At 51.9% G+C, this 16,945-nt stretch overlaps 1 protein-coding gene across 4 annotated transcripts; it reads left to right on the top strand.

The window, feature by feature from the left end:
- The first annotated feature begins 2,322 nt into the window (after positions 1-2,322).
- Positions 2,323-15,409, top strand: CDK16 (cyclin dependent kinase 16). 4 transcript variants are annotated; one of them, XM_049871295.1, is made up of 16 exons: positions 2,323-2,793; positions 8,150-8,357; positions 8,983-9,116; positions 9,215-9,340; positions 9,423-9,479; positions 9,579-9,693; positions 10,360-10,454; positions 10,556-10,618; positions 10,866-10,989; positions 11,292-11,412; positions 11,521-11,618; positions 11,705-11,810; positions 11,900-11,942; positions 12,087-12,177; positions 13,311-13,388; positions 13,450-15,409. In XM_049871295.1, exons 1-16 carry the CDS (start codon positions 2,782-2,784, stop codon positions 13,515-13,517), a joined length of 1,539 nt encoding a protein of 512 aa, XP_049727252.1. In that variant the 5' UTR covers positions 2,323-2,781; the 3' UTR covers positions 13,518-15,409. The 4 variants fall into 4 exon arrangements, with proteins under 4 accessions (XP_049727252.1, XP_049727254.1, XP_049727253.1 ...); XM_049871297.1 differs by having other exon boundaries at positions 2,328-2,793; positions 13,475-15,408; XM_049871296.1 differs by lacking the exon at positions 2,323-2,793 and adding an exon at positions 2,816-3,228.
- Positions 15,410-16,945: the final 1,536 nt, after the last annotated feature.

Here is a 16,945-nt window from a genome sequence, read left to right as displayed (position 1 = left end):
CAGGACTGAGAAATGCCAGTGCTTTTAAGATACACTCTACATTTACTAAGGAAATTATTTGGCTGAGAACATCCCTTTCCTGCCCCACCCTGCCCTTCTCAGCTCTAGGTTTGCTTTTCCTCCCCTTGAGGGTCCTCAACCTTCCTACCAGTGAGAAGAGTGCAGACTTGGGGGGCTATTAGGAATTATTGGTTAGAGCAGGCAGGAAGAGGCTTGCCTGGCCTCACCAAGACTGTAAAACTGCCCACACTCTGTCCTTGGTCTTAGATGAGTACTTCAGATAGCTGAAGACACCAGTCTGGTTGGCCACTTCCATTTCTGTGCCTTCTTCCTCCTGTACTGGCTCCTGGTGCCCTAGGATACCACTCACCTCTCTCTCACCCAGCCAGATGCCCATTCCTCTACCCCATTTAGACACCTCATTCTTCCACTTTAACCTGGGTATTGGGAGTAGCTCAGCAAACCAACCCTGTTCTGTCCTAACTGCCATCACAGCCTGTCCCCACCTCTCTTGCCTTCTGGGTCAGTTCTTGACCCCAGGCACAGTGTATATCCTTGTCCACCTCTCATGACTTTTCTTCCTGTCCTGTTCTGCATGGGTGACCTTATTCTTCCATTGGTCCTCTTAATTTCCCACCTGGACAGTGGGAACATTGGGAGCAAAAGTGTTCTTTGTCTAGGTCAAGTGGAGAGGTTTAGATGTAGGTTTTACACCACAGGCACTTCTTCCATGGTTGCTGCTTTAGTGTACCCCCAAACACCCATGCCTTTGACCACTGTCTCCACCATTATAGGGGGAGGCTTACACACACACCTTATTCCTCTGCCCCCTTTCTTCACAATCCCAGCTACTAGCTACTCAAGACACTGTTCGTTGTATTTCTTCCCCCATTACAGCTCCTGACTCTCCAGACAATTCTTTTTTCTTCATCACACTTCTGAATTCCTTAGACACCTTATTCATACCTGGATACCCATGAATCCTGGTTGCATCTTAGTTCCCCACACATACCATTTTACTTCTCTGGTATTTTTGTCTGTTATAACACCAGCAAGGAAGGAGACCAAGGCTCAGCAGGCAGGGGTTGGGTCGCTGCTGCACCCAACAGGCACAAGGGATAGGGTATATGGGACCAGTGTATCCTGGTTTCTGCATGGAACTATTTGTCACACATTCAACATTTATGGAGTGCTTGCTGTGTGTCAGTCACTGTTAACAGGTGTTGTGGCAGAGCAATGGATAAAATAGATCCTTGTGTCTTAGCGGGGCTTATGCTAGAATGAGGCCCAGTAACACATTGTGTGAGAGGTTGATTGGTGCTATTCAGAAGGTGAAGAGTAGAGCCTGGTCTGGAACCTGGAGTGATGGTGCAGGTAGGCAATTTTAAATTGGGTTGTCAGGAAAGGATTCACGGAAAATGGGACACAAGTACAGGGTAGAAAGTGAGGGAATGAGCCATGTGGGTATCTGGAGGAAGAGCATTTCAGGCAGAGGAGAAAAAAACAAGTGCAAAGTTCCTGAGGCTGGATTGTGCCTGCCTTACAACAGAGAGGAGGGTAGTACGGCTGGAACTGAGTGAGAGGAAAGGTAGGAAATGAGGTCAGGGAAGTGATAAGACCTGATCATCTAGCACGGTCCTCGCCTTTTAAAGTCTTTGTCAAATATTCCATTGCCATCATGGCCTATTAAGGATGTTCCAAAGGCTGTCGCCATTTGAACTGGATTTAGTGTAGGAGTTTTCCAGGCAGAGACGGGTGAGGTATTAGGTCTGCCTGGCAGTGCTTGGCACAAACAGGCAACCAACCAACAAAGAATACGCAGAAAATCACGGACGGGGGTGGGGTTGGGGGTGGGGCAGTGGGCGGGGCTCCGGCCGGCAAGAAGAGAGTTCCAGAGGTGCATACGTAGATGTCCTTAAGAGGCGGAAAAGGGCCCCTCCCAAACCAAAGCCCCCAAGCATGCGCAGTAACGGCACCCGTCCTACTTAAGGTCCGCCTTTATTCTCAGGCTAGGCTCCACCCTACGGGCCCCACTAGGGGAGATGGAAGGATTAGCGGCAGGACGAAACCGAGTTAACGTTCTTTTTTACCAATCACCTTGCAGGATACTCAGCCAATAGTGAGACGAGCTCAGAACAAAAAAAGGAGCCCTTCCCCCGCCATCCTGATGGTGAAAGCCAATGAAAACCGGGCAGAAGCGGGGCGGGGGGTGGGGGGGAGCCAGGCGGGGAAGTTACACCTCTTCAGCCCAGCCACGCCCTTTATTCTTGCTCTGCCTTACCCGAGGGAGCAAACCCGATTGGCTGGGCGGCAACCTGGAAGGGCGGGGCCCGCACGCTTTCACGGTGGGAATGAGCTGGGGGGCCAGCTGGGCGGAGCTAGACTCTGTCCTATCTAAGGTGGTAAAGGCCTAAGATTCTCCAGGCCGCCTCTCCTAGAAAAGTCATCTTCTCGCGAACCTTTAAAATTCCTGCCTTTTAAGGCACCGCAAGGGGCTAAAACTACCTCATTCATCTTCTTCCTCATTGCAAAAGTAGCAAGTCCCGTTTGCTACCATGGGGATGTACCAAGTGAAATCGAGTAGGGGGAGCTAGTGGTGACTGGCACGCCTGGTTACTGGCTGCTGCTTACCTCGGCGCTAGCAAAATTCTGGCAGTATCAGGATTGAGTGCTAAACAACCCATACACTTCCCCCTGGCGCCGTTCCAGGGCCAGCGCCACGTTCCCCGGTGGGCGCGCAATGGCCGCGCCCCCTCCCACTGCGGACACGTCTTTTGGTACATGCAGTCCGAGGTGAGTCTCCTCCTTTCCACTTCACCCTTTTCACCGCGTGCGTGCGCATGCGCGAAGCGCGGCACGCGCGGCGGTTGGGCCGTTGCCTGTTCGGCCCTGGGATCCGCCGCGTCTCCGCGAGTAGTCGGGTCTGAGCCGCAAGCCCCGAGCACTCGGATTCGAACCGGCGCCAACGAGCCTAGGGGCATCGCTGGTAGCGGCCGAGATCATGGCGGGCTGAGCGGGACGCCGCCGCCGCCTCAGCCACCGCCGCCGCCGCCGCCTCCTCCTCCTCAGCCGGCGGCGGCCCGGGCCCAGCAACCATGGCCGAAGACTACTGGGACGGGCGCCTGCGGCGAAGAGGAGAAGGAGGTCGCGCGGCCTCAGCCCGGGCCGCCGCCCCAGGCGCCCCCGCGCCGGCCCCGCGGCGCTGAGGTTGCACGCGCGCCCCCGCCGGTGAGCGCGTCTTCTAGACTTGGGTTAGGGGGCTATCCCTCCTCCTACGGAACCAACCCCGAACCCGGGCGGTGCCTGAGTGTCTGGCTTATGCGTCTGCATGTGCCTCCTCCCCTAGCGAATTTCCCAGAGTGCACCGGGGGCGGGGGGCCATTTGGGGCCTTCCTGACCTTGGCCCCGCCCTGAGCCCGGTCTGGGAGTTGGGGATGGGATGTGCAGTGGGTGCTAATGGGGAGCAGGGTGATTGAAGGACCAGATGTGTAGAAATGGGTGGCAGAGCGGTGGAAACTCGAGGTTCGCTAATAACCGGGGTGGGGTGGGGAGGCCTAAGCTGTAAGCTGTGTAGGGGTCAGAGCATGTGGTAATAAGTCTTAAGGTTGTGTAAGGTGGGAACCCCAGTGTGTGCAAATGGGAGGGTAGAGTAGTTGAAGAACTCCAGGATGTATAATAGGGAGTAGGGTGTTGCAGGGGGAGGTTTCCGAGATATGCTAAGGGAGGCTATAGCTGTGGAGAGGCCCAATGTGTGTTAATGGGGGACAGGATGGCAGAGGTACCAGAAGGTGTGTTAGTAGGATCAGTGCTCTGAGGCCCCGTGTGGTAATGAATGTCAGAATGATTTTAATACTGTAGGGGAACTGAGGTGTGAGCATCCAGAGTGTGCTGATGGGGGTCGTAGCTGTAGAGGGTGTGTGCATGTGGTCATAAAGGGCTGAGTATGAGGTCCAGTATGTGTTAATGGGGGCAGAGTGGTGGAGGGACCTGAGGATGTGTATGGGGGCAGGGAGGTGAAGATTTGACCCTGTGCTAATAGGTATCAGAGTTGGGGGGAGGGGAGGGTGAAGGAATTGCATCTTAGAACTGGATGAGGTTCAGTGTAATGAAGGTCAAGATGGTATGAGATCTCTCTGTCCGTGAGGACAGTAAATGTAAGACACCAAGGCGTACTAATAAGGGGCAGGATAGTATATGAAGTTCTAGTGACTGCTAAGGTTGGTTTAGAGCCATGGAGGTGCTTAAAAATGTGTGCCACTTGTGGAAGGGTGAGAAGTATGATGTCTGGAGTATGCTAATAAGCATTAGAACATTGTTGAGGACAGTGTATGTTTGTGTCCATGGGGGACTGGGGTGTATTGAAGTTCCAGGGAGTGCTATCAGGGCTGTGAAGGGACCCAAGTGTGAACCAATTGAGGTTATAGTTGTGGGAGATTAATAAGAAGAAATAAAGGACAAGAATACGTGAAGGTCCAGATGTGCTAATGTGGCTTAGAACCGTGGAAGTACCTGCTAACGGGGGTCAATACTGAATGAAGACCTGTGTGCACTAACAAGGGTCTATTAACAGTATGCTGTGTGTCCCTGGGAAAAAGGGCTGAGTAAGGATTCAAGGTGTGTTAATAGGGAGGCAGCACTGTGGGGGGACCCAGTGTATGCTGGTAGGGGTCCAGCTTGTGCTGATGGAGGGGACAGGGTAATGGGAGAATGGGAATGTGTGTTAATGGTGGTCATAGCTGTGGAGGGATCTGAGTGTGTGCAAAAACAGGGTCAGGGTTCTGAAAGGTTCACTTTACATTAATGGGTTTTGAAGGTCCAGTGAGTGCTAATATGGGTCAGCTGTAGAGGGCCCCAAGTGCATGTTAATTAGGGTTAGAGTTATGTGGGGAGAACTGTGTTAACGGAGGTCAATGCTGTGGAGAGTCTGGTGTGTCTTAACCAGGGGCAGGGAGGTTTGTAGATCCAGGGCATGCTAATGGGGCGGGGGGCAGAGCTGTATGAGAGTTCAATGAGTGTTAGTGTGAATCAGCTGTAGAGGGGGCTCAGCATGTGACAGTGGCAGTCAGTGCATGGAAAAGCTAAGAGGCAACTGGCTGTGAGGGCCCAAGTATGTGGTGGTCAGTTACTTAGGGTCCCTACCTCAATGCTAAGAGAGTTTGTTGTTATATGTTGGGGCTTTGTGTGCTGATGGAGAAATCATGGGTAGGAATTAAGACATGGGTAAGAGTTAAGTCCTTGTGAGGCCTCCTGAGGGTCCAGTGTGTACTGAAGGAAGCAGGACACTGAGGATATTCAGTGTGTACTAGTGGGCATCAGGACAGGGTGAGGATAATATGTGTCTGTGGGAGTGAGTAGAGCGTGATGATTGTGTCCTCATTGGTCTGTATGGTATGAGGTGGCGGTTGTCCTTGAGTATGAGTAGTCTGGGGGTGGGGTATGTGTCCTGGGGTGGGTGGGGGGTGGGGGCGGGTAGAGGGTTAGGAAGGTCATGTGCGTTTTTGTGTGTGTGTGTGTGGAGTTGGGTGTCCAGTTTCCTGTTCCCTCTCATGCTATTCTAAAATCCAAAAAGCTCAAACGATAACATTTGAGAGTTTTGTTACATATAAATGTGTAAGTGTTCACAAGGGTTTGCCTGGGACCCCCTGCTGGGTGTGTCACATGATATACACAGATTTGTACCCCATCTTCCTAAAATCCCAAACAACTGAATTCTAGAACATGTCTAGCCTCTGGGGTTTTCAGTAGACCCTGGTTTCTCTGGCTCCCTCTCCATCCTCCATTCAGCCCTTTTTACAGTTCTGCTCCCACCATAACATGCAAAGCGACTGGGTATCCATGCCGTATGGGGACACAGGGCAGTCTTTTGGGGCTGGTCTTTCTTTACCTTCCTCAGCCTCAGGCCCAGTGTGTACCCTCTCGGTCAGGATTTTTTGTTATCTTGGGTTCTCTGTGGATGGACCTCATCCTCTTTATCTAAGATCTTGCTGCTAGGCTAACTCCTCTACCCCTCCTGGGGGAGACGAGGTCAGCCAGGCAGGAAGGGGGGTAGAACTGCTGGGGTAAGCACCTGATTTCAAGGTAACAGATGACCCACTTCTCTCTTTGAGTCCCGCCTCAGCCTCGTCTTCAACCTCGTGTCTGTCTATACTTCCCTTGGGCCCAGGGCCATCTTAGTTCCTGCTGTGAGTCCAGATGGTTTGTAGGCCAGGTCTTACCTCCTCCCTGCTGGCTCAGAGCCCAGGAGGAAGCAGAGGAAGGCTGGTCTAAGCCTTCTGGTAGCCCGTTCCTCCAGGAGCCCATCTAGGTCATCTTCCTCCTGATACCAGCATCTCAGGGCTACCTTGTCTGGGGTTGTTCATAAATGGCAGGAACTCACCACCTTGGTGGAAGCTTGTCCTAGGCCCTCCGTCGCCTGATTTCATTCATTTCTGTCGTAAGTGCTTCTAAAGCATCTACTTTGTCAGACACTATTCTAAGTTCTCAAGATATAGCTGTGACCTAAACAGATGGAAATCTTTACCCTAGTGGAACTGATCTTCTAGTGGTGGTGGTGAGGAGACAGACAGTAAAGAATAAAGAAGCAAATAGGTAGATTATGTCATTTCTAAGGAACCCTGGTGGCACAACAGTTAAGTGTTCAGCTGCTAACCAAAAAGCACAGCTCAAACCCACCAGCCATTCTGCAGGAGAAAAGACCTGGTGATCTGCTCCTATAAAGATTACTAAAACTAATTTATTGCTGTTGAGTCGGTTCTGACTCATAGTGACCCTATAGAACTGCCCTGTAGGTTTTCCAAGGCCGTAAATCTTTATGAAAGCAAACTGCTACATCTTTCTCCTGTGGAGCAGCTGGTGGGTTCAAACTGCTGACCTATCAGCGGCCGAGCGCTTAACCATTACACTGCTAGGGCTCCTGCCCATAAAGATTACAACCTGGGAAACACTATGGGGCAGTTCTTTGTCCTGTACAGCTGTTGTGAGGCATACAACAGCAACAACAGCAACACCAACAACATTTGTACTGAGGTGTTGAGTGCAGTGGGGAAAATAGGCAAGGTGAAGGGAGGTTAGGGTGGCTGAGATTTTAAATATGGTTGTTTTTGGATGCCTCACTACTCAGTGGAAGAGGTGACATTGGAGCAGTGGCCTTAAAGAGGTAAGGGAATGAGCTATTTGGAAATCTGGGGGAAGAGTATTTCAGGCACAGGGAACATCCAGTGCAAAAGCCCTGAGGTGGGACTGTGCTGAACAGCAATTAGGAATGATAAGGCGGGAAGGTGAGGTTAGAGAGGTAAAAGAGGCCAGTGAGATAAGATCGTGTGGGCCACATTGGGGTATTTATTTGGGGTGATAAGGGAGATGTGGTGCATTCTCAAATAAAGGAGAAATGTAGCCCAGCTTGGCTTGTAAAACTCTGGGTGGGATCTGCTGGGTCCCAGTCTAATTGAACCTTTCCAGTAAGCCCTGAGGAGAGCTGGTATGCATTGAGATGCCCCCCCCATGGCTCCACCCAGTGGTTGGATCTGGGTAGGGCCCCTCTCTCCTTGCACTCCCCCGCAGGCCAGCTAGACTAGTGGAATGGTCCACTAGTCACCGTGACGATGGTTGCTGGGTAGCTAGGAGAGGCGAGAGCGTCCCTGTGGCTGCGGGGAACATTCTGCCTTGGCAGCTGGGGGTGATGTGGGGCTGGTGCCAGTGGAACATGCCATTCTATGGGCGTGCCCAGGGCCATGTCAGCGGTCCCGCGGCCCTGGGCGAGCTTGTAGCCCCATCCATGGCTGAATCCACCACTGCCACTGCACCTGAGAACACCTGCTGTGGAGCCCTCTGCTCCTACAGTGAGGCTGCCCCTGTAGAGACCAACACCCCACCGGGTGGGCCCTTGCCCTCAGCCAGCCACCCAAGCCTGAGTACCCAGGTGGGCTACTTAGGAACAGAGTCCCATGGGTGGTCAGGCACTGACAAGGGTCCCTGTCCGTGCTAGGTTTCCAAGAATCCTGAGAGGTTCCAGGGGTCTACAGAGGTTGGGTGGGCACTGACACAGGCTTGTTTCAGTGCTCCCCAGTAGGTTACCATGGATTTCAGGGGACCCGTGATGGTTAGACAGGTGGTAACGTGGGACCTGTTCCCATCCATGCCATCTGCTCAGGTCGCCATGGATCGGATGAAGAAGATCAAACGGCAGCTGTCAATGACACTCCGAGGGGGCCGAGGTATAGACAAGACCAATGGTACCCCTGAGCAGATAGGCCTGGACGAGAGTGGTGGTGGTGGTGGCAGTGACCCTGGAGAGGCCCCCACACATGCTGTCTCTGGGGAACCTCGCTCTGGACGGGGCCTACTCAGTGCTGCACAAGGTGGGGCCACTAACTAATCCTTCTCCCCCCAACCCCAGGATGGTTCCTAGGTGTTGCCTACCCTCCAAATTTCTCTTAGATTTGTGTTATTTTTATTTTTTTCTGTTTTCTTCTCCTTCCCTGTCCTGCATGTACTCTATTCTCTCCCTCCCTCCATCATCCTCTGTTAATACCCTACCTCACTCTGTTTACTTGTGCCCCTTCACTTGGCTTTGTACCCAGGCGTGCCCTGCCTGCAGCAGCTGCCCCAAGCCTCCCTCTGCCCTTCTGTACTCTGCGATGGCCCCCCTTGGGCCTGCTTGCCCTGGGCCTGCCTCCTTAGGTCCCTTGGCTGCCTCTGCTGCCACCTGCCCACTGGCCCTGGGCCAGCTGCAATCTCAGCTTGCCCTTGGAACAGGTGCTTCACTAGGTGACTACTGGTCCACCCCCTACACCTGATTTATTCTGTCCTGAATCTGTCTGAGCCTCCCTTGGGCCCTGCCACCTCTTAAGGAACCCCAGGCTAGCCTGGGGGTCATGTGCACACACGTGTGTGGTGGGGGAATGTGTTGGGTGGGGTGGGGTGTCCTGGGGTTCCTGACCCCACCTTGCCTGCCTTCCCCTCTTTCTTTCCCCCGTCCACCAGAGATCGTACATGAGGACTTGAAGATGGGGTCTGATGGGGAGAGTGACCAGGCTTCGGCCACGTCCTCAGATGAAGTACAGTCGCCAGTGAGGGTGCGCATGCGCAACCATCCCCCACGCAAGATCTCCACTGAGGTACTGATCCCCTGCACATGTGGTAGGGGGGTTAGAAGTGGGGTTGACTTGGGGGCGATGGGGCTTAGTGGTCCTATCTCCCCCATTTTGCCTGCTAGGACATCAACAAGCGCCTGTCACTACCAGCCGACATCCGGCTTCCTGAGGGCTACCTTGAGAAGCTGACCCTCAATAGCCCTATCTTTGACAAGCCCCTCAGCCGCCGCCTCCGTCGTGTCAGCCTGGTGAGCATCTCTCTTCCTATCCTGCTTCCTATCCCAGTTCCCTCCCCTGAACATGTTTCAACCTGCCTCCTTTACCTCACAGTCTGAGATTGGCTTTGGGAAATTGGAGACCTACATCAAGCTGGACAAGCTGGGCGAGGTGAGGGACCGCCAGGAGGCCCATGGTGGGGATGAGGGTCAGTGTGAACTCCCTGCAGCCTCATAGCTCCTCTTTCTGTCCCTCTTCCTCATATTCCAGGGCACCTATGCCACCGTCTACAAAGGCAAAAGCAAGCTAACAGACAACCTTGTGGCACTCAAGGAGATCAGACTGGAGCATGAAGAGGGGGCACCCTGCACCGCCATCCGGGAAGGTACAGACCCTCAACCCATCTGCCTCAGGCTTTTTGGATTCCCTCCATGGCACACATACATGTCCTATGGGGAGAACAAAGGCTGCGGATTCTGGGACTTCTGATGCTCTGGGCTTCATGCCTTTGCTCACCAGCCCACTAGAGAAAGTGCCCATCATCTACGTATGCAGGTAATAACCAAGGTAACCAGGAATCCTCTCCTGTTTGGAGAAAAGGCAGATGATTTGGACGCCAGGGTGTTTGCTTTGGTTCTGAGAGCACCCCTGAAAGTGCTCACCAATTTATTTGATCCAAGTTTTTAGTCAGAAAATAATGGAATAAGTCTGAATTGCATAGAAATTGTGTGTGCAGACTCAATTTTACACGATGCCGCAGGCCCATATACTGAGGGTTAGAGCAAGACCCCTTTGCAGAAACCAAAAAAGAAAAAGGTTGTGGAAGTTTTGTGTCACCTGTTATCCCAGTTTCTTCTGAGCCTTAGTTTCCACGTCTAGAATGTAGGGACACACCTTCCTGGTACAGGGTGGATTGGAGCCAGTGGCTGCAAGGCATTATTACCCCAAACTGCATGGGGAAAGAAGGAAACCCTGGGCTTGTATTTGTCTGGTCCCTGTCCTTACCTCTATCCTAACTCTTCCCTGGTATGACCCCTATGTTTTCCTGCAGTGTCCCTGCTCAAGGACCTCAAACATGCCAACATCGTCACGCTACATGACATTATCCACACAGAGAAGTCCCTCACCCTTGTCTTTGAGTACCTGGTAAGGTTGGGTGGTAGTGGGTACTGGGGGGAGATGGAGAAATGGCTAGGAGCCATAGGGTATGACCCTTGTTCCTGTACCTCCTCCTTTTCTTTCCCCAGGACAAGGACCTAAAGCAGTACCTGGATGACTGTGGGAATGTCATCAACATGCACAACGTGAAAGTGGGTGTGGGGCAAGAATCAGGGGCACAAGGGGGCTCCCACTCAACACTCCACCCCAAAGATCTCCCAGAAATGGACTTTTCCCATTTAGCTATTTTACTGGGAGCTCTTGGAGGGTGTTGGGACCCTGTCTTCATTTGTATGGCAAGATTCTGGGCTCGTTGCCTGTTTGGGAGGGAGAGCAGTGCTGGCTGGGGGGTCAGGCTGGTGGATACTCCCTGACTGCCTGCCATTCCTCGGTCTCCAGTTGTTCCTGTTCCAGCTGCTCCGTGGCCTGGCCTACTGCCACCGGCAGAAGGTGCTACACCGAGACCTCAAGCCCCAGAACCTGCTCATCAATGAGAGGGGAGAGCTCAAGCTGGCCGACTTCGGTACACCCAGCCTCCCCCTTCCCCATGACCATCTAGTCTCAATCCCCTTCCCCAGGACCCCTGCCCCAGCTCTTCTTCCTTGTGACTGCCTTAACTTTCGCCTCACTCTAACCCCCACCCCTAGCCTCATTCTCTGCCTGCCCACCTGCCCTCAGATTTTTTGAGGCTCATCTATATCCTACCTCCCTCACTTCAGCTTTCCCAGACTTTGATTTAGGACACCCTCAGTCCCAACTGCGCTCTCCCCCAGAGATTGCTCAGGACCTCCTCAATTCCATCTGCCCCTTCTCTCCACCTCCCAGGCCTGGCCCGGGCCAAGTCAATCCCAACGAAGACGTACTCCAACGAGGTGGTGACATTGTGGTACCGGCCCCCTGACATCCTGCTGGGATCCACAGATTATTCCACCCAGATTGACATGTGGTGAGGACAGGTGGAAGTGTGGCAGGGACTAGGTAGTAAAGGGGGTAGCTTGGTCACAATGGCCAACCAGTCAACTGCCTTCCTACTCACTGTGCCCTCCCTGCCCAGGGGTGTGGGCTGCATCTTCTATGAGATGGCCACAGGCCGGCCCCTCTTCCCAGGCTCCACGGTGGAGGAACAGCTGCACTTCATCTTCCGCATCCTGGGTGAGGGGGCATTAGCCCTAGGAGCCATGGGGGGCATGTCAGGGAGGACCTGTGAGTTGCTTAGGGTGACTCTTTTTCCCTGCTAGGAACCCCAACTGAAGAGACATGGCCAGGCATCCTATCCAATGAAGAGTTCAAGACATACAACTATCCCAAGTACCGAGCTGAGGCCCTTTTGAGCCATGCACCCCGGTGAGGCTGGTGTGTGTCTGTGTGTGCGTGCGTGTGTGTTGGGGCCAGAATGCCAGAACTCAAAGCATGTTTCCTTGTCCTTTTGATAGACTTGACAGTGATGGGGCCGATCTCCTCACCAAGCTGCTGCAGGTGAGACCACCTTTCTAGGCCAGCCTTGGGGGTAGGGGAGCTTCAGATATGGGTAAACAAGGACCCCAGGGGCAGGGTCCAGGGTGGGAAGGAAGAGAGGCCGTGTTGCTGAAGGTACCAATATTCCCCTAACCCCCACCTCAGTTTGAGGGTCGCAATCGGATCTCCGCAGAGGACGCCATGAAACATCAGTTCTTCCTCAGTCTAGGGGAGCGGATCCATAAACTTCCTGACAGTGAGTGAGGCTGGGGTATGGACTGGCTGGTGTGGGGCTGTGGGGGTACAGGACTGCTGCAGACACCTGGGAAGGTTGTACAGTGCTCTGGCTATGCCACTGCTAAGGGAGTATCCCTTAGTTATGTGTTGAAGTTGTAGGAAGTTGTGTTTATTACAAAGAGGTTAGTTTTTTTTAATATTCTGCTTTTTATGAAATTTTCAGACATAACAGAAAAATGGAATATTACTTTACCTTTTTTTAAGTTAACGTTTCCTTAAAAAACGCACAAATCACAAGAATACAGAATGATGAATTTTCGTAAGTTATACACATCCATGTAACCAGCATACAGGTCAAGAAATAGAATATTATAGATAAGGCCCCCAGGAGCCCCTTGCATCCCCTTCAGGTATTCCTGGCCCCTCCCCAAGGATTATCACTGTTTTGACTTCTGACAGCATAGATAAGTTTTCCCTGTTCTTGTGCTTTATATGAATGAAATCACACTGGAGGTTCTCTTTGTATATCTGGTTATTAAAACTTTTAAAAATTTTATATATTAGGTAAAAATAATATGGTGAGTCCTCAAGTATCCATTATCTACTTCAACAGTCATCAACTGGTGGCTAATCTGGGTTTATCTATATTTCCTCTGATTACTTTTAATCAAATTACAGATATATCTTTCATCTATAAATTTAACATGTGTCTCTAAAAGATTTTTAAAAAACATAGCAATACCATTATCACACCTGAAAAAAAGTTCCACTTCCCTTATCGCTGCACTGGATTAATTTAAATTAAATCCCATACACCATTCATCACCCAGCTTAAACCAAAAAAAAAAAAAACCAAACCCAGTGCCATCGAGTCGATTCTGACTCATTGCGATCCTCACCCAGCTTAACAGGTGGTAATTGCAGTATCATTATCACACTTGACAAATGAACAATTTCTTAGCGTCATGTGATAGTCCATATTCCATTTCCCCTAGTTGCATCTGATTTGTGTGTGGAATTATGTGACAGATGAAAGTCAAGTCTCTCAAAGAAGGGGCAGCTTTTTCTAATTCCCCCAATGAGTTTATATGGAGAGTGGTCTTGGATTGCCTCAGGGGTCATTCCCCATCTCTGTCTCACTTCTACCCACAGCTACTTCCATATTTGCACTAAAGGAGATCCAGCTACAAAAGGAGGCCAACCTTCGGTCTTTGTCAATGCCTGACTCAGGTAGATATAGCCCCTAGCTCCCCTCCCTGCCCCACCCACCTACCTGCTTACCCACCAACAGCCATCCACTCTGCTTTCCCCCGCAGGCAGGCCAGCTTTCCGGGTGGTGGACACCGAGTTCTAAGCTGAGTACTAAGCCACAGACCCAGGCCCCAACAGGCAGCAGCTGGAGGGATGCCACACCCCTCACAGGGCAGCCCCCGACTGCATCCCACCTGCTTGCTGCCTGCCTACCTGCCTGATCCATGCTTACCTGCCCACTTGTTCCTGGCTGCCTGTCCCAACACCTGACCATTGGCCTGTCAATCCACCCATTGGCCTGTCTACTGGGTGCTAACAAAGCTCTCATCACTCCTTCACCTGGTCTGTCTTGTGTCTCTCTCTGTCTCGGCAGTTGCCGGTGGACAGCATGGCTGTGCCAGCGTCCCACACTGAGGCCAGGCTTACTCCCCTCCCCATCATACCCTCCCTCAGGACCACTACCCCATGGCCAGCCAGGGATCCAGAGCTAGCCCAGGTTGGGGATCTGGACTCAGACGAGATGGTGGTGATGCCCCAGGTCTGAGGCTTCCCATGCCTGACTTCCTGCCTGCCCCACCTGCCTCATGTTGTGTGGGCCTCTTTTTGTTTGTTTCATTCATTTTTTTTGTTTTAATTATTTTGAATGAGGTTTTCATTTTTTTTAATGCAATACTCCATACAGACTGGCTGGGCCCCACCCTCTGTGTGGGCCCTCCCGCAGTATTTTGTGCAATGAAGCCTCACTCCCAGCCCCTCTGAGGCAGGGACACAGCCCCTATCCAGGACCCTGACCATCACCAGATCCTGGGGTCAGCTAAGGGAAAGCATGCCTTGGCCACTCACCTTCCTACCCCCGCCTGCCATTCTCAGCCGCTAAGGGACCTGGGAACTACCAGAAACTCTGAGAGATGGATGAGGTGGGGGTCCCCACTCTTACCCTCCTGCAGTCCTGTAGCCAGGCCCTCCTTCCTTCTCAGGGTCTCCCCAGCCCGGCCCTCCTGTGCCCCCATCCCACTCGGTGCTGTTGAGTAGGGGTCCTGCCGGGAACTAACCAACTCAGCAAGGAGCCATAGTGTGTATATGTGCACAAGCAGGGACAGGGGTGCATGGGGGGTTTGTGCCCAGGCATTACCTCCTAATCCCCGGGAAGGATGCGGCAGGGCAGGGACAGTTTCCGGGATCAGTCCCCAGATGGGTGGTTACCTCCCTTTCCTCCACCCTAAACCCTGGGGCCCTCAAATGGGGTGGGAGGGCAGCGGTGAGGGCCCTCCTAGTGGGGTTTGGGAGGTTGGGTTCCTGAATGCACCGTAATCGCTGTATGAAATATTAAAAGTCTAAAGTGAAAAGCCTGATTGCGAATCCCTGCAGGGTGGAGGAGGGCTCTTGAGCAGGAGTGATCACTGGGACTTTGGAGAATTCATACCTGGTCCGCATCACTGGAAGTGGGCCAACGACACTTAATGACTATGGAAAAGGCATCTGAGTAGTGGTGATGGTCAGGCAGAGAAAGGAGTTAGACTTACCTAGAAATAAGAGGGTGAAGGAAGGTGAGTGTAGAGAGGCTGTGTGTTCAGAAGACACTTGGAGGGCCTGATAGAACCAGGGGGTGTGGAGCGGAAGGTGGGGAATGAGGCAGAAGAGGCCCAGTCTGACCACCATATATCTGACCAGGACACCATGAGGAAGGCTAGCTGGAAAGGGAATATGAGAGGTGGGTAGATTTGGGACCACTAAGAGGAATCTAATACATGGATCAAATTTAGGAGTAGAGCCAGAGATGGAGCTGTATCATTGGTGTCCAGAAAGTAACAGAAACCACGAGCATGGAAGAGATGACCCTGGGAAGAGTGCAATGATTTGCAAGAGGCCAGTGGTCAAATGGTACAACCTGGGACTTGGTCTTGAGTATGGGGATACTTGGAGGTATTCGTTTCTTTGTCTCGTGAGTTCTAACCCCATCCCACCATCTTGAGCAGAGCCAAGGATAAGACATCCAGGCAGAAGAGATGGGGTGGGCAGGGGTGGGCAAATGCTGAAAATAATAGCAAACTTCACTAAGAATGGCTGTTTACTGAAGTCCAGAGATGGAGGCCGAGAACTTCTCATCACTCCACTACGCCCCTGTAAGTACTTTGATCTCTCAGCTTACAGCTTTATGGTGCCAAGGTGTCTGTCATGTCCTCAGAGATGGGAAAGCAAGCAGAGCCAAGAAGGCATCCTCCCTACCTGTCTGTTTTCTTATAACAGGGCTGAGACTTCTACAAACTCCTCAGATTTCCCTTGCCATCCATTGGGTAGAATCAGGTGACATGGCCACCTCTGGCAGCACAGGCTGGACTTTCAGAAGGACTAAAATTCACCCAACTGCTCTGGGAAGTGGTGAGGTCATAGGTATGGCAGAGGTTGGCTTCTGGAAGGTGGGAAAACTGAGTCTAGGGCTGCAGAAGGCAGCCTCTTGTTAGACTGTAGAAAGGATAGGCTACCCAGGTAAATAGAGTGGGGGGAGTGAAGTCAGAGGATTTGACAAGATTTCAGCAGGGCTTGAAGAGCAGATGTGCTAGACCCAACTCAAATGCCACTTTCTTTGGGGACCCCAGCTGAAAGAGTAGTTCCCTTTCCCCCTTGAGGGCTCACAACTGAGTTGTGACCCCATCTGTGCTAGGTCTGGGCTGGGAGCTGGAATCACAGTAATAAAAATAGAATCTCTGCCTCGCAGAGGTTAATAGAAAATAGAGCCGAATTATGAGATCAGGTGGGGAGAGTAATGACTGGAAAGAGTGTTGAAATTGTGCCGGGAGAAGGTATTCTGGGCACTCCAGGTCCAAGGAAAGGCAAGGCTTGTTTTTGTCTGGGAATTGGGTGGTGATAGTGAAGGAAGTAACAAACAGACCCAGAATCCTGAGCTTGTCTTGAGGTTATGGGATGGCTAGGTGGAGACAGCCAATAGGCAGGTAGATGTAGGAAGCCAGAAAGGGAAAATAAAAGTTATCACCAAATACCTGTTGGTAGGCCTGGGAGCCCAAGCAGAGAAGAGGATGGCATAGCCTAGTTCAGTGGTTCTCAACGGGACACCCCGCCCCCAATATTTAGCAATATTTGGAGACCTTTTTGATTGATTCAGCTGCGAGTGCTACTGGCATCTACTGGGTAGAGGCCAGGGATGCTAGTAGACATTCTACAATGCTCCTCACAACAAAGAAAACGTGTCAAGGTTGAAAAACCCTAGCCTAGTGCAGTGGTTCTCAAACTTGGTTTCAGAAGCCCTTAATATTCTTGAAAATTGAGTACCTCCAAAGAGCTTTTGCTTATGTCTGAAAAATTCCACCGTACATACATGAGTGCGTGAGAGTGAAAACATTGTGAAAAGTTTAGGCTTCGTGAACCCTGAGAGGGTCTCCTGGACCGATAAAGGTCTGGGACCATAGTTTAAGAATTCTTGGCCTGGTGTTTATGGCTCTGGAGCCAGAATTCATTGAGTTCGAACCACAGCTCAGCCACTTACTAGCTGGGGTAGTTAACGTTTTCTGGTCCTCGGT

Source organism: Elephas maximus, chromosome X (assembly GCF_024166365.1).
Source record: "Elephas maximus indicus isolate mEleMax1 chromosome X, mEleMax1 primary haplotype, whole genome shotgun sequence".
Taxonomy (NCBI): Eukaryota; Metazoa; Chordata; class Mammalia; order Proboscidea; family Elephantidae; genus Elephas; species Elephas maximus.
The sequence above is the reverse complement of the archived record's forward strand: the minus strand, read 5'-3'. Positions and strand labels throughout refer to the sequence as shown.

Coding starts and splice junctions, on each gene's coding strand:
- CDK16 (XM_049871298.1), top strand. CDS start 7,703: ATGCCATTCTATGGGCGTGCCCAGGGCCATGTCAGCGGTCCCGCGGCC. Junction 10,619..10,865: donor TCAACATGCACAACGTGAAA/GTGGGTGTGGGG, acceptor CTCGGTCTCCAG/TTGTTCCTGTTCCAGCTGCT. Junction 11,619..11,704: donor CTTCATCTTCCGCATCCTGG/GTGAGGGGGCAT, acceptor TTTCCCTGCTAG/GAACCCCAACTGAAGAGACA.